The sequence below is a fragment of the Miniopterus schreibersii genome (genome assembly GCF_964146895.1).
Source record: "Miniopterus schreibersii genome assembly, chromosome: 20".
In the NCBI taxonomy this organism is placed as follows: Eukaryota; Metazoa; Chordata; class Mammalia; order Chiroptera; family Miniopteridae; genus Miniopterus; species Miniopterus schreibersii.
The window spans coordinates 14,107,586-14,134,305 of NC_138122.1; the positions used below are offsets into that span (position 1 = coordinate 14,107,586).

General features: G+C 52.3%; 1 protein-coding gene across 1 annotated transcript in view; it reads right to left on the bottom strand.

The window, feature by feature from the left end:
- BCR (BCR activator of RhoGEF and GTPase) overlaps positions 1 to 26,720 on the bottom strand; it is a 105,658-nt gene that overhangs the window by 35,873 nt on the left and 43,065 nt on the right. The window contains exons 2-5 of the mRNA XM_081123604.1: positions 12,990 to 13,171; positions 6,324 to 6,428; positions 5,780 to 5,965; positions 527 to 634 (exon numbers count right to left, since the gene is read on the bottom strand). Of these exons, the coding sequence (XP_080979730.1) occupies positions 527 to 634; positions 5,780 to 5,965; positions 6,324 to 6,428; positions 12,990 to 13,171 (581 nt within the window). The remainder of the gene's footprint in view (positions 1 to 526; positions 635 to 5,779; positions 5,966 to 6,323; positions 6,429 to 12,989; positions 13,172 to 26,720) is intronic.

Here is a 26,720-nt window from a genome sequence, read left to right on the forward strand (position 1 = left end):
AATCCAGGGTGTGAGGTTTCAGTCCTCCAAGGGTCTGGAGCTTTCCTCCCACGTGGGTCTATAGAGTACAGCAACTCCAGCCCTGCACCCCTGCACTACCAGCTCTGCTTCCTCAGGTCTCAAGGTCACTGGCAGGCTGGAGGAAGGACAGAGCACGATGGCTGCCTGCCGGCTCTGCAGCAACAAAGCATAAAGTCGGCCTAAGGACTTTCGTGTCCAGACCTTTATTAACAGGGCAGAACTGTGAACACCCCTCACTGCACATGGACAGTACAATAGGGCATCTGTGAGGGGGACCCGACTAAGCCCCAGAATTGGGACCTGGCCCCAGGGGAGGCAGGAATCTTGGCTGCTCCTTGTCTGCTTAAAACAGTGTCCCTGCACAGGGCTGACACTGCCAACCCAGAGGCATCTGGAAACTGCTGAGGCTTACGACCGAACCTTGGTTTGGGGTACCCTGTTCGGCTGGGTCATGGGGTATCTGCAGGAGGGGGAGGTCCACCTGTCTGAACAGCATCGTGCATACCTCAGAGATTTCTGCAAATTGAGCATTGGCCTGACAGCACTTCTCAGCCATTTCCATGGCAACTCCGTAGTTGTCCACAAAGGCTCGGTACACACCTAGCTGGCTGGCCTGCAGGGAGAAAGGAAGAGAGCGTGGGACAGGTGTGAGACAGGTGCCACTGTGCCCCATCTTTCTGAGAAAGGAACTTCGCTTCTGTGCACAGCTCTGGAGAAACCCCAGGTGCAACAGAGAGTGCAGAGCTGCAGACACCTCAGCTCTTCCGTGCTGTTGCCTCCCACTTGCGTCCCCTCCCCACGCACCGAGACTGCTTCCCTCTCCCACAGCGGCATGAGAAGTGACTCATGGCCCGAGCAGGTAACGGTTCCCTTCCACAGCTGCTTATTCCTCCCACCCGACTCATTTAAACGGTGCCACTGGCAACAGCTAAAGTTCAAGGATGTCAGTGAATGCAGACAAAGGTCTCTGTGCAGGTGGGATGGAGTCACCTTCTCCTTCTGGCTGCAGGGGACCAAAGTGGATGAGCTGGTCAGCACCCCAAGCCTATGGTGGGTATGATGCTCCATTCACATCTGATCCCTTCAGACACATAAGGAACATGCAATCTAGCTACCCTTGGAGGGGCTCCCACTGCCCAGATATGAGCCAGGCTCAGACCTGGCGAGGGGGCCCAGGTGTCACACTGCACACCTGGCAGGTGGGAGAACTGCTGGCTGCCAGCTGCAAGGTGAGTAGCATTTTGTTTGGCCTTTGTCAAAAGGAAGATATTAACAGAGGGTCTCCCCACATAACCTGCAGCTCAGACACTCAATTGAGTGCCAATTTCCACGGGGAAGAGTGTGTGCAGCCACCACCATCTCTGAGCCCCAGGTCATCTTTAGAGGCAGCTGGGGGGAACCAGTCCTCACACTGCACCAGAAAACCCAGCCTTGGGAAGGGGAAGGGCAGACCCCAGTGATCCACTGGTCAGGCCTCCCACTGCAGCTGACCAAACTGGAAGCCTTAGGCTTTCACTGATCCTGGTGTTTGTTCTGTGTAAAACCTACATTTTATTTCTACACACATTTGCATTTATATTGAACTTTATGTTTCTTCAGATGACAGTCCCAGACACTGGGTAAGCCAGGCACCCTTAGCACTGTCTGGTCTCCTGGCCCACTCCCAATGGGGGCTGCATGGAGGGCCTGGGGGCGCACAAGGAAAAGCAGCAGCTGGAGGAGGCCCTGCCTGGCGCCCACCATGCTGATCAACCCAGAAAAGTGGCTGCATCCCCCAAGCGTAGGATCTTTGGCAGCAGCACCATGGTCAGACCCAGAGCCCGAACCCTCCCTTCTCCCTCCTCCGCCGGTCCCTGAGCGCCCCCCACCCAAACGAGGCCCTGCTTTAGGCACTACCACCACAGACAGTGCGGCCAGCTCGCAGGAGACACATGATAAATAAATAAGCGAATAAACACATAATATAGCAAGTGGCTGAAAGCAGAGGAGGGGCTGACAACGCTGGGGCTGCTGAAGAGGTGACGGTTTCGTCAAGTCCTAAGGAAACGTTCCTATTGAATTTTGTGCTTTCAAAATTTCATGTGCTGACACCCTGACAACCAGCATCTTACAATATGATTGTTTTTAGAGACAGAGCCTAAGGATGAGATTAGGTTAAAATGAGGCTGGTAGGGTGAGCTTTAATCCAGTAGGACTGGTATACTTAGGCGATTAGACAAAGACAGGCACAGAGGAGTAACCATGTGAGGACACAGGGAGACCACAGCCATCTCTAAGCCAAGGACAGAGGCCTCAGGAGAAACCAGCCCTGCTGACAACTTGATCTTGGACTTCCAGCCTCTGGAACTGTGAGAAAATAGATCTCTGTTGTTTGAGCGACCCAGACTGTGGCAGCCCTGGCAAACTAAAACAGGGTCTATGGAAGGAGAACCCCTTTCATTACTTCTCCCACCCCTTTCCCAAGGAGGTCATGGCTCCCAGGTGGCTTTTGAGAAGTTCCAGGCAATTCATTTGCATATTTTCAGCTAATCAAAAACCAAGCTGCACTAATAACAGGGCGTGCCTCCAGACAGGACACACTGAGGAGCACACAGCATCACTGTTGTGGTTTTTGTTTTTTTTTCCCATTAATGCAGAACCTGAATCTATTCCTGAAGAAATATCAGACAGACCCAAACTGGCTTGGACCCTTCAAAAAAAGAAAAAGAAAAAAAAAAAGTCAAGGTCATGGAAGACAAGTAAAGGTCAAGGAACCAGTATAGATGGAAGGAGACTTGACAACCAAGTACATCTTGAGGCCATGGGTTGGGTCCTGAATCAGAGAAGGAAATGGCTATAAAGAACATGATGGCTTTAATTAAAAAAAAAAAAGAACACGCTGGCTAATGTGGGAGAAATTTGCATATGGATTGCATATGAAATAACAGCGTCACATCAGTGTGGAACTTCCTGCACTTGATGACTGTACTGTGGGTTATGGAAGAACTTGTCCTTGTTCTTAGCAAATACACAATAAAGTATTCAGGAGTAAAAGGGCAGAATCTGCAATTTATTCTCAAACTATTCAGTGTCTGTGCGCACATGTATAGCAGAGAAAAAAGATAAAGCAAATCGGACAAAATGTTACAACCTGGATATCTGGCACATGGGAGTTCTTTGTACTATTCTTGCAAATCTTCTGGAAGTTTGAAAGGAGAAGAAAAACAAAACGCTGAGCTGATAAAATTTCAGCCAGAAACAAAACCCTGGGTGATGGGAGGTACCCACACATTTCCATAAGAAGGGAAGTCAAGGCCCGGTCCCTTTTGATCCTCAGACTCTCCCAGCTGGACAACCTGATGGAGCAATGCTGGGCCTACCCCACTGTGCCGGTCTGAAAGGGACGGGGGCAGGGACTGTGTCTGTCTGTGCTTCAGGAGACCCCAGTACCTAACCTGAGTGGCACAAACGTGAACACTAAGCACGCAGGTACCAGGGCTCAACATCCCCTGCAGCCCCACCTCCCTCCCCAGTCTTCCTGCTGCAACATCTGATGCATAAAAGGTAGCTCCGGGACACCAGGGAAACCAGAAAAAAATTTCCAAATTCTGGCGTTCATCAGACTATTAAATTTTTTTTTAGTTTCCAAGTGATTTCAGAGTGTTATTTGGGGCAGAATGCCGGTTGTGGGTTTCTTCCCAACAACACGATTCTGTCTCAGGAGGGCCACAGGCTGAGTCAAATCCACAGAGTTCAAACCTGCTGACACATCACACAGAAAGAAACCGGGGTGCTTCAAAGAGGGGAGGAACCCACCTTAAAATACAGCCTCCTGCTCTCTGGCCACAGGGAAAGGGTTCCAGGTGGAGAGAATCTCAACAAAACCACGTTTCCTGTGTTCCTTCCATCTTTGTCCCAGGGCAGTGGAGGGAGGTGGGGACCGCCAACAGGAAAGCCATGCCTTGGAGAGGAATGCTGGAGCCCAAGCCCGAGCCAAGGTGAGGCCAGGGTCCGGCCAACTGTGTGTCCGAGGGCCCAGAAGGGCTGGGGCCCCTGCTTTTCAGTAACTGCCATACTCAGTGCACTTAGAGGGGCCCAGTGACCTTGGGAGGGAGAATACTCCAGGGAAAGTGTATGTGCCCAGGAGGCCTGGATAACCCTGAAATCAGGATTAGGGGTCCTCGTCACATGGGCCTGGCCAGCACGCACCTTTCAAGGGACTCACCCAGGACAGGGGCTCCTGGTATGGTGAGGAGGCCTCTTTGCTAGACAGTTGCCAGACTCTTGTTTCTAGACACCCCCCCCCACCAGAAGCCTCCACCTAAAGAGACTGACTGGCTCCCCTCTTTAGACCTGCAAAGGGGGGGAACTCCTTATCACACATGAACCTCATATGTTGAAGACAAACATCGATCTGGCAGCTCCCATCTGAGGGTTTTCTCCTCCATCCTCAGGTCCCTTAACTGTTTCTTCCTTTTGGACAAGTTCCACCTTACCCACACCTCAGTTAAGTGTACACCCCGAATCCAATCCCTGTCCCGGGTGTGGCCTGGCCCACTTCAAGGGGCCTACCAGCCCCTTCCTCTGATTCTCAGATTTTATCCGCTGACTTTAAAAGCTGCACCCTTGGCTCTTCTCAGGCCCTGTGGTGAGTGAAGGCCAGAGAGGCCCCTGACCTGCCTTCTCAGCGGGCCTCTCCCATCCTGTGACTCACCATGGACACCTCTGCCAAAGGGATTTGTGGCCAGTTTTGGCCCACTGAGCCTCTCAGAAATTCTTATTCTGTCATTCTGTCACCCTCCACCACCTGTCCATCAGTTTTACGGCTCCTGAAAGGCAGGGGGGATAACACTGTTCTCAGATAAAAGACAAACCAGGGTTACAGTCCAAGCAAGAGACCTTCCGTTCCTCAGTCTCCTTATCTGCATGATGATGAAGGTGGGAGCTGCCCTACACGGCTACCTCAGCTCAGGTGACATGGAGCACCTGCAGGCCCCGCTGGCACCCCAGATCAGAGCTGAGCCCCACTACTCAAGAACCAGACTGTCTCAGGGCCAACCAACCCCTCCTGCATTTCTCCGGCCTGTCTACAAGGATGAGTCCTGATTCCTGCAGGGCACAGGGTGTCACTGCCAATGTCTCCAGCATTAAATAGGCCTCCAGCTTCTGAAAGGAGCCACCAGTGAAAGCTGAGAGCCACCCGGATGTTCTGTTTTTACTACTTTTCTCTGCCAGGGCCCTCCTTCAAGACTAAGGGCACTTTTCTTTCCCACTACTTTGATTTTTATTGACCAAGTCTTCCCTCCCTATAGTACTTAAAAAAACTCTACAACTGATTCAAGAGCCTTAATTCAGATAACTGCAAAACTCAAATAAAGTATAACAGTCCCCCACTCTGTTCCCACCTGTGCTTGCCCCTCCAGGCTCTGTCCCACCCTCTGCCCCGAATTCATGAGTCCTGTTTGCCTGGGCAGCAATATCTTTTTGGTCCAAAGGGGCCCTTGAGGGAGCTGGGCCAGCCTTGAGTAAAACTGAGCAGAGCCCAGAAGGACCCAGGACGATGAAACCAGGGACAGGTCTTGTGAAGGGTCCAGTGTGGATGCTGTGACACGGCCGCCTACTTACAACCTGACCTTTGTCATTTGAAGTAGAGAGGCACACCCCAGACTCTTACTTGACACTGTCACCCTGGTGTCCCAAGAGCCCTGGCCCCCGCCCAGCCACCTCCAACACCCCAAGCTTCTGACAGGCTGCTATGTACCTGCCCCGAGTCACTCACCAACTTCTGGAAGAGGTCGCCCACTCGCTGCTGGTGACTCCACTGTTGCACGCGGGGGAAGAGCCCGTCGTAGAACTCCTTGTGAATCTCGTAGAGCTCAGGCACTTTGAAGAAGATGGTCTCGATCTGCTGGCTCGTCAGCACTGGCTGAGAGGTGGTGGCAGCGGCCTTCAAAGGTTTCATGGGCTGGAAGAGGGCACAGGTGAGGCCGCACAGGCGACCGGTGAGGTGGCGTAGATGAAAGGGTTCACCATTTGTCAGGTGCATGGTATGGCCACAGAAAATCTTGGTTATGTGACATGTGCTTTTATTTTTAAATTCCATAAAATATAAAAATTTAAAGCCACCTTGGTTTGGCACATGTCTTTCACCACTATCCACTACCCCTTGGGGAGCTCCAGCTTCTACATAGGTGGAATGTTCTGACCCTCCCACAGGTGTCTCGACTCCACGGTGTCTCAGCTGACCTTCCGCTTGGGCTGTGTGAGCTGAGATTTCCCCATGCTCCTGCCCCACCCCACTCAGCCCCCTGTACCCTCCTCACCAGCAGCAGCGCCTCTAGGTGGCTCAGGTAAGTCTCCTCACTAGCCAGAATTCCAGACAGGACCCATTTTCTCATCTCCAAGCCTTTTTCCAAGTCCAGCTCACTCTGTAAGAGAAACAGATAAAAAGTCAGACCTGAGGTGGCCCATGCCCATCTCAGAGAGGAAGGCTGAGAATGCTATGAGAATGCTCTAGGTGGAATTAAAAAGGGAGTCACAGAAACCCCGGCATGTCAGCCACTCACTCGTGGGTCACTGCAAATTCTGGAGGGTCATCCAGCAAAGCTGAGAGCCACCATTTGGTCTTGACATTGGGAAGTTTGGAGCTGAGCAAGCCAGGCAAGGTCTTCCTCCACACCTTCTGCCTGTAACCGAGGAATGGTGGCCCCAGGAGAGGCTGAGCCAAGGGGGCATCGGAACCCACCGCACAGCCGCCCCAACCCCTTCTGCCACTCGTCACTCCTTTCCAAGAATCTCTGCCACTATCACTTGACCCTTGGACTGAAGGGCCAGGCAGCACTGCCTCCTTCCACACACCCTGCCTCCTGGCCTCAGGGGCGGAGCTGGGGCTGCTGCCACCTGCACGAGGGGAACCCTGTTCCCTGGGCTCAGGACCTTCCCATTCTGTTGTCTCTCGAGCCTTCCGATTCTGTTGGCAGGGACCCTCTCATGCGTGGGCTACAGAAAGGTCTCCCCTCCCATCAATACAGCTCCACTGCCTTTGCCTCCAAAAGCCAGAGCTGCCTTGTCACTGGACGCTGACATAGGGTGTAGACAAAGTCCACACATCCGGAAGACCACATTCCAATCCCAGTTGTCATAGTACTACAGGCTGTGGTGTATCCACCAGTGCCTCAGAATATGCCTGCATTTGGAGTCAGGGTCTTAGAAGAAGTAACTAAGTTAAAATAAGGTCTTTACAGTGGGCCCTAATCCAATATGACTGGTGTCCTTTAAGAAGAAATTAGATGGTCAGAAGGTACAAACTTCCAGTTATAAAACAAATAAGTCCTGGGGAGGTAAGGTACAGCACGGTGACTACAGTTAATAATACTGTATTGTATATTTGAAAGTTGCTAGATTTTAAAAGTGTGCAGAAAAAAAAAATCCGTAACTATGTGAGGTGATGAATGTTAACTAGACTTATTGTAGTGATCACAAATCATGTTGCAGACCTGAAACTAACAAAATGTTGCATGTCAATATCTCAACATATAAAAAAAGAGATTAAGATGCAGACGCACACACAGGGCAAAGACACAGGGAGAAGACAGCCATTTCTAAGACAGGGAGAGAGGCCTCAGGAGAAACCAACCCTGCCAACACCTTGATCTTGGACTTCCAGACTCCAGAAACATGAGAAATAAATCTCTGTTGTTTAAGCTCCCAGGCTCTGTGGTACTTTGTTATGGCTACCCCAGGAAACTCATACAGATGGTGATGCTAAAAGTGATAAAAACTGCTGTGTGATTGCCTGGCCCCTGCCCTGCTTGCTCTCTGATCCTGGTGGAGCGGGGGGGGGGGGGGGGGGCAGAATGCATCTAAGCTTGGTGTTAGAAGTTGGCCAGCACCCAAGTGGGGAGGGGCCCTACATTCACAGAAGGTGTCATAAGAGCCTGCCTATTCCACCACCAGGTTTCCCAGCCCACAGAGGAGTGTGAGACAACCTTGGGCATGGAACTGGAACACTGCCCCTTCAGTCACCCACTTCCCCAAACCTCTCAGGGAGACCCCTAATTGGGGGCAGGCTCCTGGCCCTCGGAGCCCCTGCCCATCTGGGGCTGGAGGATTCTCTGTTGGGAACTGGGGTCATCTTGTGCTTTGCAGTGTGTTGAGCAGCATTTCTGGCCTCTACTCATCAGGTGCATGCGAGCAGCAACACACAGCTGCACAAGTTTACAGAAGTTGCCATGCATCCCCTGGGGCCCAAATCAAGCCCAGGTGAGAAATGCTGGTTTCAAGGAAAAACCTGACTGAGGCCAGATAGGGCCTCATGGTGTCACCAGGGAGTCTGGAATCAGGACCAGCAGTATGGCTCTTCTGTGCACCCAACCCTAATGCTCCTTTCAACTTTCCTAGCCCAGTGAGACAGAGGCACTTTGTGGTAAAGATGGCAGACCCAACAGAAAGCACCCAGGGCCAGGAGTCAGGGGATAGGGCTGCCGAACCAGGCCTGCCAGGTGAGCTCCTTTTGCCCCAAGCCTCAGCTGCCTGGGTGAAAACTGAGGAAGGGGGCCCAGTCCCTGTGTCCCGTGTACAAGAGCTCGTACCACATCCTTGCTGTCGCCAGGAATATTCAAAGAGCCTTCCTGGACCACCAGCTTGCTTTGGGAATCTTCTAAGTGTACGTGAGCTAAGTGCATGCATGTATGCATATGCATGTGTGTGCATATGTGTGCACCTGCACTTGTGTAGGAACCAGCTATTAAGATCTTGGCAGAGAGCCACTTCAGGGAAATGACACTCAGGTCTTACACCACATGGTCACCTCCCTGAGCACACTGGGCGGTGACTCCACAGGCAGGGGCCTTAGGGACACACTGTGCCTGATCTTGAAACTCCCTGGGCCAGCAGAGTGTCTAGAACACTTAAGTGCTCGATGAACATTCACTGAGACAGCAAATCAATGAATGATCTAGAACTCCATGCTGGGCCCAGTCTGGGCCACATCCTTACAAAGCTGTGAGACAAGTGGGTCCTGGGATCCAGGGCTGCCAGTCAGTGCAGCCTGCTCTGGGGCCCAAAGTGCTACCGAATTCAGAAGGTCCGGTACACACAGTGCACAGACCGGCAGGGTGGGAGACCCTGACGCCTCCTCTCACCTCAGCCTATCAAGGCCACACCATGAATGTGGCAGCGCCTGGGGGAAGCAGCTCTCAGCTGACCCTGCATGTGCCTCCTACCATGTCTGGAAGCAAGCCCTCTGCCCGGGCAAAGGAAGAGGTGACAGTGAAGGGCAGAGGCAGCCACCCACCCAGCCACATATTCTGAGGAACAATCCTACTACTGTGAGTGCAGGGGGGTGGGAGGGGGGGTGACAGCCCCATCCAGCACAAGATGCTGGTGCTCACGTGGGTGAATGGCTGCGCTGTGCCTCGTTCCCACCCACAAGGTTTGGAAAACCCAGAGGAAAATGAGTGCAGGCAGGATGGCGCCGAGGCCAGCTCTCCTTGTTCTGAAGGGCATGGCCACAGATACTTAGATTGAGAGTCTTCTCCTGAATCTCTGAACAGTGCTGGTGGCATCAGGCAGGCACAGGTGAGACACCAGCCAACTTCCTCTCGCAGAAGAGAGGGTGGGAGGGAGGGCACAGAAGAGGAGGGCATGGAGAGCAGTGCCAGGACCAGGGAGATGTACAACCCCACCCTGCACATGTGCCAGTTCTGGAAAGGGCACGTGAATCCAGTCAGGGCGACAATGGCGGGAACGCCACGGTGGGAGGAAGTGGAGGAAAAGGGAAACTGGGAAAGGAAGGCAGCAAGCTGGAGGAAGGCCTCCTACTGCCTGGGACGGGGCAGGGGGTTGGGACAAGAAAGGGAGCAAGCAACACAAACCTTGAGGCTAAAAGAACAGATAAAAATGAACTCGTCATGACGAACAGGTAGGGAAAGCTGACAGGGGGACCCAGGTGACCAGAACTGCCACCTATCAGCCGGCTGCCAAGCCCACAAGCAGAGCTGAGGGCTGAGCTAAGACAGCTGTGGGAATGTGAGCAGCAGCAAAAGCTTGAGGAGCACCCCTTACCCCAGCCTAGGGGTGCCAGCGTGATCAGGGCACAAAAGCCCAGCCATGAGCAGTAGGTTGCTCCTGACTGGGAGTTCACAGCCAGCACAGCTGCTGGATGAAGCTGTGGGCAGGAGCTGTGGCTGGACATTGTCCTGGAGCCTAGCCAGCAGAGGGCAAGGGTTGGCCTCTGCATAGGGCCACATGCTGGGGGTAGCCCCAGTCCTCCAAACAGAGGCCAGAGCACACAGGGCAGGAGACATGATTCCTGTGCCCACCCCCTAATAAACCAACTCAGCAGGCTCTCAGGAGAGAAGGGAACAGGTTGAGCTGGCATCTGGTTTCCCCAGCTTTGCAGAGAAGACGGGAGGGCAACCACTATCCGTATTTAAGTCAGGGCCTCAGAGGCAAGTAAACATGGCCAAGCCAAGCCATGGGGACACAGGTGATGTTTATGCTGCTGGGCCTGGTGCAGAGCCTCAGTGGGCCCCCAGTCAAAGCATCCATGACAAGTGAATCATAAAAGTGAATAAACTTGTGGTTGATCAGATAAAAGCATGAGTCAGTTATAATTTCTGTTCCATAGACTCAACTGCTGACCAGATACAATGTGTGGGGATGGCCAGCAGCAAAATTATAAAGCAGGCATTTGTCTTCAAACACTCCTAAGATAGCTTTTCCCTTGTAAAAATGCAAAACTAACTTCTGAGTAGGGGTGATCAACTGAATATATGCATTTACTTTGGCTTCCTCCTAAAAGAAACCCAAAAATACAAAAAACAACAACAAAGGAAAACAAAAAGAACAGGAAGAAAAACAACAAAAACCCCCAAAGGATCTGTGGGCTGTGTCAACCACCTGCCAAGGCAGCACAGGGCACAGCCATTTCTGCAGAGCTGCACCCAAGCGCACGTGCTTTCTGGGCCCCTACATACCCACGAGAGGCCACCAGCTACAGGGCCCATCCAGCTCTGCCACTCACTGAAGGGCCCCTGAACGTGAGAAGGGGTGGGCTGGGGTTGCATTTGCCTCTCCTAACAGAACCCATTGTCTCTGGGCCTGGCTCTTGCTGATACCCCAGGGACAGGACCCAGCAGGTCACTGTGAGGAGCAAAGTCACACATGTCACGAAGCGTGGAGCCTGGTGAGCACAGTCTGCTCAACAATGTCAGCTCACTTCTCTATACCTTGATGTTCACCCTATAAATGAATGGATGAGATGCTGCCAGGCCACTTGGGGACTCCAGGAAGGACTGACCATGCTGACCTAGCAGCTGGGTATGATGCCTGGACCCTTATCCCTGTCCCTGACGCTGCTGAAGGAAGGTCACTAGCTAGCTGGCAGCTCTGGCCCCAGACACCCAGGAGAGTCTATAACACTGCTTTGCTTTATTTGGGACAGTGCCCTCCCAGGGGAGAGGGGCAGTGGTCACGGAAATGACCTGCAAAAAGCCTGCTTTTCCCAGTGTCTCCAAGTCCACGTAGATGAGGTTCTGAGGGCAGGGATCTGGGGGTGGGTGGCCAAGAAGCATAGGGCCTGGGGCACAGGGAGGGCAGACCAGTCTACTCGAGGGGCCTGAAGGTAGAGCAAGGTCCTGTCAGATAGACAGCCCTCAGGGACAGTAGATGGACAGGAATGACCAGTCCCAGGTTCAGGACTCCACCTACTTATTCAGGGTCCTAAGGATCCTTATCTGTACCAAACCAAGATTCCAAAACAGGAAGAAAGGGAGTACACCAAGAAAGGCACGGAAGTTGAGGGAAAGTGTCAATTGAGGGATCAGGAAGGCTTCAAATCTGATAGCTGTGTGGCCTCAAGCAAGTTGCTTCACCTCTCTGAACCTTGCTTTCCTAACCTGTAAAATGATACAACTTGATGCTGGATAAGAAGCTGCACGGGGCAGGTGTGTGTTATACACTGGTTTCCCCTCCCATCTTCATGTTTCAGAAGGAGAAGCCTGCCCAGAACCAAGGTCTTTAGAAATCAAAAAAGCATGACTAGGAAGCAGTCTTGCAGCTGAGGTATCAGACTAGAGAAGCAACTGCAGTGAAAAGACACACTTCTAGCTCTTCCTTGCAGCGACAGGAAAAGCAGATTCCTCTCATTTTTAAACCTGGGACGGAAATCACCCAGAAATGAGCTAAGCAGAAGGGGGAACATATCTGTCATCAGGGGCAAAGGAACCAGAAAGACAAAGGTGCGATCTGCCCCAGGGACAGGGATCTTCTCGAGAAGGAAGGAAACTGAGAGGTCAAAGGGGTACCCTTGCCTCAAAGGCAGGGCTGCATGTCTGGCCCTAATGCACCAAGGAAGTGCTCTCCTGAGCCACAAAACCACAGAGAACAGTGAGGACTCTGTGCCAGGCTGGGCCAGCACACCAGCTCTGGGACAACCCCAGGGCTATGTGCCCATGAGAGAGAGAAGCCTGAGGGCTTCTCCAAGTGCACAGCAGGGCATCTACTGAATGTGCCACTTCACACTCGCCACTCGACCTGACTTCAGGCCTCAGATCTGTATCAGTGAAGAGGAAGTAACAATAGGATTGTTAATGACAATAAGATCTCAGGGAAAGACCAGCAGCCCCTTTGGTAAGAGAGAGCAAGTGCATTTTGTGGAGTGTAGGGACAGGGGTCTGGATATCACCCCGGCGCTGCACATCTGCTGGGGCCACCCACACAGGTCCTCAGCTGGAGCTGCCTGCCTCCTCCATGCTCCACTCCGCTGACACAGTTCCATGCACCCAGCAGGTGGTCCCTGTGCCCCAGATGAAGGAATGAGAAAGGAGTTTTAGTGACTCAACATCCAACCTTGGCTGCTCCAACACTTACTTGTTACTTGCCCCTGAGTAGAGTGGCTGCGCTCAGGGAGCCTCTGGGACAAGGACAGCTGGCCTGGAGCTGAGCCCAAGCCCCATCTCACACCTGGCCTGCTGCCCGGGACTCACCGCTTTGGTGGACTCCAGGGGCCCAGAGGCCAGCGCATCCCGGCTGCCCCTGCCCTTGCTGCTGAGGTGGGGTGAGGAGGAGGGTGAGTCATCGATGTAGGGCAATCCATCCTGGTGTCGCCGCTGCTCCTCAGCACGGTCCGCAGCACAGCCGTATCCAGGTGGTGTCCCGAATGACGTATCTGTGTGTGCAGAGAAGCAGCCTGTGTTAGAGACAGGGCAGGGGCCTGAAGGGTCATCTGCTTGGGAGTGTCTACACCCCACCTGTTCCAGCAGGTACCCAGCTGACACAGTCTGCCACCTGCAGGCATCAAACAAGGACCTTAGGTACACTGACGGCACCTTCACAACTGACTAGCTGAAGACCCCAGGGCGAGGAGGGGACAAAACAGCAGCTCGTTCCCTGGACAATATAAAACTGGGCTTGTGAATGCTGTCTGGGACACATCTGTCCTTATCCCAGGAGGGGAGCCTGAGCCATCACAGAAAGGTAGACCCCAAATTCTAGTCACTTGCTGTCACAGACAGTCCTCATACACCTATCCATGGGGATATGACGGGGTGAAGAGCATAGGCCAGCACAGCGGCCTGAACACAAGCCACGGCGACCACAAGCAGTGCCCCGCATCTGCCCGTCCCAGCCCAGGGAAAGAGTGCTGTAGCCCCCTTTCCTCCCTCACCTTGTTCCTCAGCTGACTCACATCACACCCTCCTAATGGTCTGGCAAAACCCCAGACCACTTTTACCGCAACCAGAGTGTGCCTATGAGGACAGAAAATAGCTTATCCTGCTATTGGAGCTCATCTGAAGATAGTAACCCCTTCTTCCGAGGCTAAATCATAAAGCCACACCCCTTGGTCTTTCTGTAGCTCTGTTCCCAGGCCCCTCAACCCACAAGGCCCAGCCTGCTCCAACCCTCACATAAGGGCCACTTCTGGACTCCAAAAGGAACTTTCATGGCCCATGGAACTTCCGAGAGGTCACAATGATTGGGTAACATCAACCAGATTACATTGCTTTCATCATGACTCACCTGCAAGCAGCCCCACCTAAAAGGTTACCACCACAGGTGGCCTCTGCAGTGTTTGTTCACTAGTTTACAACAACTTCTGCCACTAAACACACCCATTCTGGGGCTCAGGCTCCAGGTGCTGGTAGTGCCCCGACCATCCAGGCCAGGTGGGCAGAGGGCCACCCACAAACTTTGGAGCTGATCCGGCAATCCCAGTGGGGGACCATTTTTGGTTCTTTCCACATGCATAGCCAGAAGGAGCCGTGGCTGGAGTGACCTGGTGGTCACCACAAGCTAAGAATGGCTGCCTTTGTGCTGGGTGACTCCTCTGATAATCTTCGGTGCCCATGGATGGCCAAAGTCTCAGCTTCCTCCCATGCCTCTGCCACTCCCAGCAGGCCACACACTGTCTTAACAGGTGTCCTAAGCCCTAGCTACACATCAGCATTACCTGGGGAGCTTCAAAAACGTAGCCAGGTCCAATACAGACCAACAGAATCAGACAATTGGGTGAGCCTGGGCCCCGGTGGCTGTGAAGGCTTCCCTGGGGATTCCAGGGGGCAGCCAGAGCTGAGACCCGCGGCACTACTCCAACCCGGTGTCTGACACTGTGCTGGCTGCCATGCTGACCCACCAGGTCCTGTGTTCTGTACACAGGCACTGACTGCAAGGCCAGGCCAGGTTCTGCCTCTGCTGGGACCCTCCTGTAGGTTGACAGTAGCAGATGGGGTAGGAGGAACAGGAGAGCAGGGTGGCCTCCTGCCAAGTCCCCTAACAAGCTGTGCAGAGGTGCCCTGGTACTGTCCTTGCAGGACAGTCAGAGGCCACAGTCACGGTCTGCCTCCTCCTCCTCTCAAAAGTTAGCTCTCACCCAGCATCCCTGAGGATGGGGGGAGGGCTCAAATATATTAAAAAACACAAAATCCTGTTAATGCAGAAGCCTTACCCTGCGCCCCACCCTGAAAAACGGATCTGACTTCAGCTTCCACTTCCTTTTGGGGAATCAGAGATTTTTTAAAAAAATAAAATGAACATAGAGGCCTTCTTACCTATTTAACATCCAGGATATGAACCCTATGCCTGTGACTACACAGAGCTCACATCCAAGGTCAAATCAACACAGAGAATCTCCCCGGTAAGAACTTCAGGATCAGGGGGCCCCAGGGATTACTCTAGAGCACCTGCAAAATTTTACCATTTGTGGAATGTGCTGGCTTAGCGACATCCTGGCTAAAACCTGGTACAAGAACCAAGTGCAGGACAAGGGTTTGCTGGCCAGTGTCGAGTGGGCCATCAACTGACTGATGTGGACACTTCACCTCCACCAGGTGAGATTGAGGGACCAGGTTTTGCAGCCAGACTCCACTGGGTAATTGTGAGGATTTGGGTAACTAAAAACCCAGGCATTTTCCAACTGTGTATACGCATCTCCCCGAACTATGTCTTGAGCAACTGATGCTTTTAAGTCTGGGATCTGAATGGCCAGTTGCCCCCACTGCATTCCACCTGAGTCTTGTCCCAGCTGACACAGACCGCCACCTCCCAAGAACCAGAGCAAAGTGAGAAAGAGGCTTGTCCTCACCTCCTCTACCTGGAACATCCAGTGGGAAAAGCTCTCTGGGCCTCAACACCTCAACAGCTCGGGCAACACTGGAGACCTGGTGGTTGAAGCAGCCGAGCACTTCCTGCAAAGCTCTACCCAGAGCTGAAACCAAACACTGGAGAGCGGCGGGCGTGGGGCTGGGATCCTGTGGCTACAGGAGGCTCAGGGGGATGCAGAAGGATCAACTGAGCCACTAACCAGCTGGGGAGGGGAGAGCAAGGCCAATCTGGCCCAGAGCTCTGCAGACAGCGGCTGGCTTAGTGTGGAAAAGGGATGTACACAGTGAAATCTGAAGCCTCTCCCTCTTCAGGGAAGTTGGCTTAGCAGCCCTAGCCCCAGCACTCTGCAAATCTATTCTCTGATGCAAGAAAAAAAAGGCAAAAAAAGAAAAAAAGAAAAAAAAAGGGCAGGAGGAGTAAGTCGAGAGCAGGGGGTGAGGGATGGGGTGTGGTCCCCCTAGCAAGTGCCCAGGTCACAATCCTTTCTCACACCTCAAGGACAATACTGGTTTAAAAAAAAAAAAAAAAACCCTACAAAAATTTTAAAACAGAATTACCATATGATCCAGCAATTCCACTTCTGGGTAGATACTCAGAAGAATTAAAAGCAGGGATGCAAACAGATATTTCTAACCCACATTCATAGCAACATTATGTACAACAGCCAAATGATGGAAGAACTCGAGCATCCACTGATGGATGGATGAATAAACGCCCATACAGTTTGCACATACAGTGGGGTACTGCTCAGCCTTAAAAAAGGAAGGGAATTCTGACACATGCTACACATGGATGAACCTTGAGGTCATTACGTTAAGTGAAATATACCAGTCACAAAGAGACAAATTTATTACACAGTTCCCCTTATAGGAGGTACCTAGAGCAACTGAATTCATCAAGACAGAAAGTGAAATGGTGGTTGCTGAGGGCTGGGGGTGGGGGAATGGGGAGCTGTTGTTTAATGCGGACAGAGTTTCAGTTTGGGAAGATGACAAAGTTCTAGAGATGGGTGGTGGTGAGGGTTGCACAGCAATGTGAATGTGTACTTCAATGTCACACAGAAAATGGTTAAAATCGTCCATTTTATGTTATATATATTTAACTACACACACAAACTGCTAAGGTCCCTCCTAGCCAGTGGCAATGTTGGGGTGGCTGTGCTGGGGGAAGGCAGGAGGGGGCTTCCCTTAATTGCCAGCAGCCCCCTGCAACCACATCCGAAGCAAGCATAGAACAAGCACAGAAATGAAACTTCTAAGCAGTGTGCTTCCTGAGTTGATGACAGCGGGCAGGGTGATGGAATAGTCCTCTACGAATGTATTTGTTTAATAATGAAGACAATAAAGGAAAGCTTTGCACATGCTCTGTCAATGTCACCTCAAGAGAAGCCCCTGGCATCAGACTCCTGGACCACTCAAATTGGCACAGCCACTGTTTCCAGCAGCCACACGCCTGGTTCTGAGCTATCCCTCAGCTCTTACAGAGTTAACACATCCCCTTTTCTGGGCTGTTCCCCTGCCCAGCAACATTTTTCTGATCTGGGCTGATGAGAATCCTGCCAGCCAATTTCCTGAAGTCAGAGGAGAATCTAGCCCATCAGAGATCACATGCAGTGCCCACACAGGACCCTCTCAGTGATAACTGCATGACACATGCCTGCAGCCTGCACACACCATCCTCCACGCCCTCCGAGAACCAGACCACATCTACCTTAAAAGCACCAGCTGCCTTCAGACTAGCCTCAGGTCCCTCAGTCCTCCAATAGCTTGTCTGTCTGTCTCTTCCCCAAGCCTTGGTTCAAACAGCTTCAATAACTTGGTCACTCCCCTCCCCGTTTTCACTGTTGCAATTAAGGGAACATGCATCTCCCTCCGAGGCCTCTGCCAGGCCCTACTGGGGCCCCTCCTGCAGGGGCTCCCAGGAAATGTGTGCAGATCCAAACTCAAACTGCTGACCCTGCGGCTTCTGTAGCAGCCAAGCAGGGGGGCCCACCTGGACCCAACATGTCTGGAGGGTCCTCAGATCTTGTTTTCAGATGCCTTGCTACGGCCAGAGGAGTGGAGCTCCATGATCCCGGCTCCTTTCCCATCCTTTGGCCAATGTGCTCCAGGGTGAGAGCCTGGAGCAGGACCTTGGAAGAAACAAAGGTTATGCTCTTAGCCATCCCCGCCCAGAGCAGATGGGAAGGGCAAGGGGAGGGTTTCTCACACTGGGATCCAGAGAAAGAGAGGAGGGACACCAGGAACTTTGGTGGGAGAGGCAGAGACTCAATCATGCAGAAAGATCACGGGAAGGGTGGTCTCCCATCCCTGTTTACACTGTGAGCAAATGGCTGGGCTGTATTTACTTACAAAAGTAAAAGTGGATCAAACACCATCTTCCTTCCAGTGGCTGGTCAGCTGTGTGGAAAGGTCCCTGCAGAAGTGGGCAGGGAGCTGAGCTGCCTTCCCATCTTATCTGCGGAAACCCTTCTTCCCTGACTCCTGACCTCCTCTCTCAGCCCTGCCTCCACCCCTGGGTCACAGGCAAGCAGCACAGTGGCAGTCATGTGTGGCAGTGCTGGTTACTTTTAAAGACTGCAGCTCACATCCTTGGTCCTGCCAGACAGGTATCACCCCACAGCCGGGGTGAAAAGTCTCACCGACGGGCCCACAGATTCCACAGGTCAGTGCTGGTTCTGGACCCCACACTCATCCACAGCCACGAATCTTCCTCCCACTGCCCTGTATGCTGAGAGTAGATTCTGTCTATGGGCCCTGGGGCTCAGGTCCAAGGGCCAGCTGCTTTATTATGTAGCAGAACCTCAAGTACAGTCAGGGGATATCTGTGGCGCTTCAGGGAAGTTTTGCAAACAGTGGAAAAGCCTCAAATATTTTATCTATATTTGACAAAATACCTACTCTCGGTTGCTGGGTACAGGGCTGATCACCCACACCTGTCAGCTCTTTCAATCCACTCACCCCCTTAGTGGGCAAGAACTTCCAGATGCCCATTTTTCAGACAAGGAAACCGAGTCTCTGAGAAAGGAGCAGGTGGAGCCTGACTGAGTCCAGGTCCACCTGTGTGACCTGCCTATTTGGTCACTTTTCAAACACATTTCAAAGAAAAGACCTTCCTAAAACGCTGAGCTGATAACCATATGACTCATCAATTCCCCTACTGGGTATGTAACTAAAAGTGAAAACAAGTATACAATCCAAGACTTGTACCAGAATGTTCATGCAGCAGTATTTACAATAGTGAAGAGATAAAATAACTCAACTGTTTGTCAACTGATGAATGGATAACAAATTGAGACCTGGCCCAAGGGCTTGGCTGGCAGGAGCATCATCCCTATACACTGGGGGGGGGGGGGGGGGGGGGGGCAGGTCCAATCCCCCGTAGGGGTATGTGCAAGAGTCAGTCAATGAATGCATCTCTCTCTCTCTCTCCTCTCCTCTCTCTCAAACTGATTTTAAAAAAGGAAAGGGAAAAGAGGGAAGAAACAAATTGTAGCATACCTACACAGCGAAATTTGATTCAGTTTTACAAAGGAGTAAAGGATTGAAACAAGCTACAACACAGATAAATCTTGAAAACACGCAGTCACAAAAGACCTGATTCCATTTATATGAAATGCCCAGAAGGGGCACATTCACAGAGACAGAAAGTAGATACTAAACATGGGGTTTCCTTTTGGGGTGATGAAAGTGTTTTGAAACTAAATAGAGGTGATGGTTATGCAACACTGTGAACATACTAAATGCCCCCGAATTGTTCACTTTAAAAATGTTCAGTTTCATGTATAATTTCACCTTAAAAAACCCCCCACAAACATACATCTGTTTTCCTCTCTTAAAAAGGTAGCCCAGAACATAATGCAGCTGTTTCCTGAAGACCAAGCACATCATTCTGGACAGACGTCAGAACTGCCTGGCACTATGACCTTGGGCCACCCACGGGCAGTGAGGGCTGCTGTTCTTTCTTAGTTATCTGGTTGGTTTGGGTGGTTTCTCTGCTTTCTCCTCCAACATCAGGCTGGCAGCTACACCAAGTGGGTCAAAATCCTTCATAAATGAGACATCCGCCATATAGTTAGTCACTGCACCCTGGCGAGAGGCCTGTCTTTAGAGCCCTTGGTTCTGTGGAAGAAAGCACCCCAGGATTCTGAGACCTTTCAGCCTTCATGTTGTCACCCCAACTATGATATCACCATGCCAGAATGGAAAGCCCCAGCTGCCGGGGCAGGGGGAGGTCACAGTTCAGACCAGCGTGTGTCACACAGAAGGCCCCGAGGCTAGTCAAGTCCTCCCAACAGGCTAGAAAATACCAGCAGAGAAGGGCCTGCGCCTCAGCTCTCTTGGAGGACACGGGCCAGCCAGCCAAAATAATAGCTCTCCTGGCTCTTTCCACTTGGGGTTTGGGTTCCAGCTGGTTGAAGTCTGAATCACCAGGTCAACTCTGCCAGACTTGCAGCACTAAGGCAGAGTGCCCCAGGCATGGGCAGACAAGGACCCCCCAATCAACATCCAGATGTTGTTAAAGAAACTTCTACTGTCTCCAAGGGCCCACCTGTGTCTAAAGATCCTAGACCCTCAAAGAGGGAAAGATTATCTATGCTCTGGGTCTGGGTCTGGAACCAGCTGGTGCCAGAGCAGGGCAGGCAGAGGCTGGAATAGCAGCTGGAAAGAGCTGCAGCCTCTACCACAGGATGATATAATTATCATTTTTTAGTACCACCTTGACTCTGAAACAACAGGGCTCAGAAAGATTTCTTGGCAGCATTTGGCCTCAGACAATCAAACGAATGTATTTATTGAGCACCTAATATTTAGTCAAGATGTACAACACCCCTACGTCAGGCCGGGCAGTGTGCTGGGTACATGATATGAGGACCACCGACCCAGCCCCTGGCCCCAGGAGCTGGCAACATCCAGGAGTCACATGACATGTACATCACAGCAAGTCCACCAATGAGGGGCCGCTGGACTTTCAGGCAGGGCAGCAGAGACCACCTCAGCTATGGGACTTCCTGGGGCTCAGAAATGTGAAGGGCTGGGAAAGGAGATAGGCTGGGAATAAGGTGAGAGGCTGGAAGGGGTAATCCTGGGAAAGCCTTGAGCTGCAGGGCTTGATTTAGGAAGTATCAGGGGCCATGAAAGTCTGGAACAAGATGGGAGCCGTGGGGGGCTCAGGAGTAGGTGAAACTGGCAGCACATCTGGGTGTGGCGCTGGAGGTGGGACCAGGCAGGAGGTCAATGTGGTGGTCACTCCAGGTAATTCCATTTACATAAATGTATTAGTTTGATAGGGTTTCTGGAACAAAATATCGTAGACGAATGGCTTAAACAAAAGAAATTTATTTTCTCACAGCTCTGGAAGTTGGAAGTCTGAGATCAGGGTGCCAGCACCGCTGGATTATAGTAAGAGCTCTCTTCCTGGCTTGCAGGTGAATGCATGCTGTGTGCTCACATGGTCTTGCATTGGGGAGTGTTCATGGAAAGACAGAGACAGTAAGCTCTCTGGTGTCTCTTCTTATAAGGGCTCTATTCCCATCATGAGGCCCCACCCTCTTGACGTCATCTAAACCTAATGATCTCCCAAAGGCCCAGCACACTGGGATTAGGGCTTCAACATATGAATTGCGGGGGCGGGGGGGGGGAAGGGGGGGGAGTAAACATTCAGTCCATGACATACAAGGTACCTAGGATAGGCAAATTCATAGAGACAGAAATAGAATCGTGGTTACCAGGTGCTGGGGGGTGAGGGAATGGACAGTATTGTTTAACGGGGACAGAGTTTCAGTTTGGGAAGATGACAAAGTTCTGGAGATGGATGGTGGTGATGGTTGCACAGCAATGTGAATGTGCTCAATGCCACAGAACTGGACCTTTAAAAATGGTTAAGATGATAAACTTTGTATTGCGTGTACTTTACTACAATTAAGCAAAAACCTAATGATCAGCCAGATTTGGAAATTAAATTTAAAAAAGAAAGAAGGAAAAGACGTGCAGTGTTATGAGCTGAATTGTGCCCCACCCCTCCCAATTCTTATGTTGAAGCCCTAACACCCAGTATGTCAGAATATGACCTTAATTGGAGACAGGGTCTTTGCTGAGTTAAAATGAGGTCTTTAGGTGGGGCTGTGTCCTTATGAAAAGGGGACATTTGGAGACACACTGGCACACAGGGAGAATGCCATGTAAGCATGAAGACGGCCATCTACAAGCCAAAGGAGGGGCATTGGACAGATTCGCCCTCAGAAGGAACCAACCCTGCCAACATCTTGATGGTAGACTTCTAGCCTCCAGAAACGAGACAATAATGTCTATCATATGAACCACCCAGTTTGTGGTTCTCTGTTATGCAGCCCAAACAAATTAATGCCCCCAGTAATTGTGGGGATCAGACACCAGAGCTGAGGAGCGCTTCCCATCCAACATATCAACAATCAATAATTCACCTACTCATGGAAATGGGACTCTAGCCAGCTAGCTGCAGCTGACTGGGGCCATCCACAGTACCTCCACTTCTGGACCTGAACGGCAGAGAGAGAAGAAACGGGCAGCCACTGAGCCCTACACAGTCAAAGGGCAGCAGGCCAGCCCCGGGCCCCGCACCCACAGCCACTCAACACATCAATGCCTCCTGGCTCTCCTTTATAGCACTGCTCTTGCTCAGAAGCTAAGTTACTGCAGATCTGCCCCAGACCCTCCTACCTGAGAATGGACTGGAACCACCTGAACTTCCTGTGACTGTACAAGTCAGAAATTATAGAAACCAAGTCACATTCTGAACCCCCTGCACAATAGTCAGCTGACCGCCCCTCCCTCAAGGACAGAATGGGAAGGGTGAGGGGCTCCCTCCTGAGCGAAGCCCCTGCACCTTCAGATTCTTCCTCCCCGATCACAGGACTGAGAAGGGAGCTCATGTCACCCTCTACACCCTGCTCTGAAAGGGAGGCTGACCCACACATGAGGAAACTGAAGGTATTAACGTGACAAGTTTGCAGCACCTGAAGTCAGACACCAGTGCTGGGGACAGACTGTCCACATGCCTGTGATCCTGTGTGGGCTTAATGTCTGTGCTCCCCCACCCAAATTCTTATGTTGAAGCTCCAACCGCAAAAGTGATGGCAGCTGGAGGTGGGGCCTTTGGGAGGTAATTAGGTTTAGATGAGGTCATGTGAGTGGGGCCCCCAAGATGGGATTAGTGTCCTTATAAGAAGAGACACCAGAGTGCCCTCTCTAGCGTTCTTAGTGCTATGTGAGGACACAGAGAGAAGGCAGATGTCTGTAGGCCAGAAAAACGATCCTCACCAGGAACCAACCAGGCTGGCACCCTTATCTCAGCCTTCCAGCCTCCAGAACTGTTACACATAAATGTCTGTTGTTTAAGCCCCCAGACTATGGTGTTTGTTATGGCAGGTCCACTCCATCCTCAGTTGAATCCAAGGCCTAGGTCCTTTCTGTTGGAGGAATGGATGAGGAGATGGGCCAGTGGTGAGTTGGAGTCTCCCTACTGGGAGAGGGAGCCACTTGCTCACCAGCATTCCTGTCCTGGAGCGGCACAGCTCCGGCTCAGTCCTGGGGGCTAGTCCGCAAATCTCACCCCCACCCTAGTCCTGGGACACCCCAATTTACAATGCTCCTGAAAGGTTCATTGGCTTCTAGATGCACAGAGGGGAAGTCGCCCATGATGCCAGCCTGAATTGGGGTTCTGAGACCCACACTAGGCAACACACAGCAGTGGCAGCAGGTACTGTCCAGGTGCACTGCCTTGACTACTTACACCTCCGCAACGGAGCCACTGGTATCTCCTTTTACAAATGAAAGTTGAAACAACATGCCCCGAGCCCCACAGCCAGCAAGCTGAGTTGCAAAGTGGAGATCCACGTAGGCAGGTCTGCCAGGCCAAGGCCTCGTCCTGGAGCCTCAGAGGGTTTAGCCACACCCTGAACTGGATCCCCAACTTCAGGCATCCTGGGTGTGAGCTGAGGTGACGGGGTGATACTTTGTATTTTGCACTAGAATTTTGAGATGTACCAGATGTGAGTAGGCGTTAAAAGCCAAGGAACAGACCAGGAGGTGGTAGGGTTTCACAGTCTAGGCTAAAACGGATTTTCCCCTGGAAAATCTGTGCTCATGAATCAAATGGCCAGGAACTCTCCCATCCTTGGCTTACGTATTTGGAAAAGGAAATACAATTCCTCTTCCCAGCCTCCCCCCTCTCAACCTTCAGGGCCTTCTTCTATCATCCCCGAAAGAGACAATAAACAAACCTGGATTTCCTAGGCCCCGCTGAGGCTCGTTTCATCTTGATGTTCCCACCAGTGAAATGGGGATAATGGCGCTCCACCCACACGCCCTGAGGGGGTGACAGAGGAAGGAAGCGTCCAGAAGCAAAGTATCATTTACCATAATTATTGGAAGCCTTGGCTATTCACATGGTCCAACCTGCTATAGTTGCAGGCACTATGTCACTCCTCTGCAGAAAATCGCATGACTTCCTTCTGCCTGACTTCTTCCCGTGTGGCTTTGCTCTCTACATCCATGCCACACTCCGCTTGGGGAAATGAGGTGGGGCCCACATTCTTGGGAAGATTCTTCTTGGGGCTGGAAGCCGCATGTCAGCAGGGCCTGTGGCACCTGTCAGGCCACTGTGAATCAGAAGGTGACCCTGGCATGGTGATCCCATCTGTTTGGCTCCCCACAAAGCCCTTCAGGGCCCCACACCGTCCATCTCAGAGGCCCAAAGCTGGTCCACCAGGAAGGCCAGGGCTCTCCACCGCCCCAGATGCGAGGTGCTTCCACAGTTCTCTTTTACACCAAGAGTCGGCAGGAGCAGAATTCTCCCCACTTTCCAGGGGCCTCAGAGTCTGCAGGCCACAGGGTTTCTGTGGAGCACAGGGTCTTAAAAACACAGAGGAGCCAGACAGAAAACAAGCTGGCGAGGATCTCAGTCCAGATGCAAGAGGAGACAGAGGACTAGCCTCTGCTCTTGACCTGCAACTTGAAACTGTCATGTGGAAATTACCACCCACGGTGATAATCCCAGTTGTCATCACGGTGTGACAGCCTGGACTGGCCCCACGCTCACTCTCCAGCTGGCCAGGCTCCCATCCTCCTCTCCCTGGGCATGGCTGTCAGACGCCCACTCAGAGCTCCATCCCTGCCACCTGCCCAGTGGGAAGAGAAGGTCCCAACAAGGGTCTGGGGTATGCTGGGTTCCTAAAGCACCTCTGGGGAAAACTGAGTCCTCCAGGGAGTCTTAACCCATGGACAGGGCAGTGTGCCCATGCTGCAGAATGCCCTGGGCCCGCCAGGTGTAGACACACTAGGAAGAGGCCCTCCCCTCGAAAATCATGTGATCCTGGGGAAGACAAGGCATCTGGAAAGGCTCCCAGAGGTATCTGACACCAGCCCCGAGTCTGGTGCTTGTCCCAGAAACACCCCACATGGTAGAATAAAGCTTGGCTCAGCCGGTCACCGTGCCCAGCACTCACGATGTGAGGCTGGCACTTCACTCAGGTACTGTTAAAGGCACAGAATTTGAGCTCAGAATTCCCGGACAGGCCTGGAAAGAATGAGGCCAATCCCTGCACCTCACAACCTGGACCCCTGCCCACTGCCTGAGGTCACGGTCCTGGCATCCTTTTACCTCCAGAGTAGGGACAGCCATCCCTCCTTCAGAGGAGAGGGGACCTGGTCAGATCACACACCCATGGCAGTGTCTGTCACACAGCAGGCATCTAGTAGGTGTCAGTCTTCTCTTGGTCCTTGTGGAGGGAACCTAGTGCTCTGTGCTCTGCCCACGGGATCCTTCCTATAATAAATGCTTTCTGTCTTCCTGAAATCACTCTTGGCTGTGTAGGCGTGTGTTTTCCTGTTCTCACTTGAAGTGTGCTCTGCTCTTGGCGGGAGGGTGGGGTATGTCACTAGGAAAGCTGGGGCAATCTAGCTGCCCCCAGACCACCTCAGTGCCACCAGCTTTCCCCCACCTCTTCCAAAGAGGTTGCATGAGTCAGCAACGTAGCAGCCGTGGAGACAAACATCCCCTAGCTCCCTAGGCTGCTCAGCCATCCTGCACCCTGGTCCTGCAGGATGGAGACGGGGGCAAAGAGTCATGCTCTGAGCCACATGGAACCAAATAGCAGGGCTCACAGAACCTGTCTGGAGAGACCAGCTTTTCTGTAGGAAATGTGAGAACCTGGAAGGCACTTGGGTGGCATGTGAAAGGCCTCCAAGCTGGGTGACAAACTGGGCCTCTAGCCACATCCCCACCGGCCTCAGGGACCTAGCCTCCACCAGCACAGACCCTGGGCCTTGAGGGGGAGGCACTCTGAGATTTCCCTCCCTGAAAGATACATGCACAAACCCACCTATTCTAAGTTTCCAGAAAGACCCATGACTCACTAGTGACACAACACGTCCCTTCCGTTGCGCCTTAGAGCTCACAGGCCTGGACACTGCAGTCCTCACTGTTCTGTGAAGTTCCCTTAATAGGAGAAGCAATATGACCTGGGTTTATACCCAGTACTCTGTCCCAGAGGGAGGGGCAGGGGTGCTGCTGCTTCCAGGGAATTGAGAGCCCCCAAAAGACTGTTGAAGTGAAACGGGAACTGAGTCTATTTTCAGTCCCACGTGGTTTTCACCTTCACTGTGGCTCAGAAATCAAGAGTATCAGGTATAAGGTACTGTTGAGCCAGGAAAGGTGACATTGACCTTCACCAAATGGCCCCTTGAGCAGCCGTCAAGTTGTGTCCACACTCCTCTCCCCTGCACTCCCCCCACCACTGTCACAGGCTTCAAGCTGCTCTGGGTTGCTGGCCCCCCAGCCCATCCAGCACTTGGGCTGGGCCCTGGTCACACCACTCTGGCTCACACACAGGCCCCGGCAGGGCTCATGCTTACCACCCTGGTCGCCTCTTCCCTTTGCAGGTTTAGCTCCCCCAGTCCCCCTCCCGTGCCCTGTAGCCCAACCAGATGGGCCCCCTCAATGTTCCATTCTGGGCCTTGAATCACACCTTCTCCATCCAGATGGCTTCCCTGAACCTCTGAATTCTACTAATTCTTCACAGCCTGCTACTCCAACCACCCCTTCCCCAATGTGACTCAACCTGATAACTCCCCCTTGCC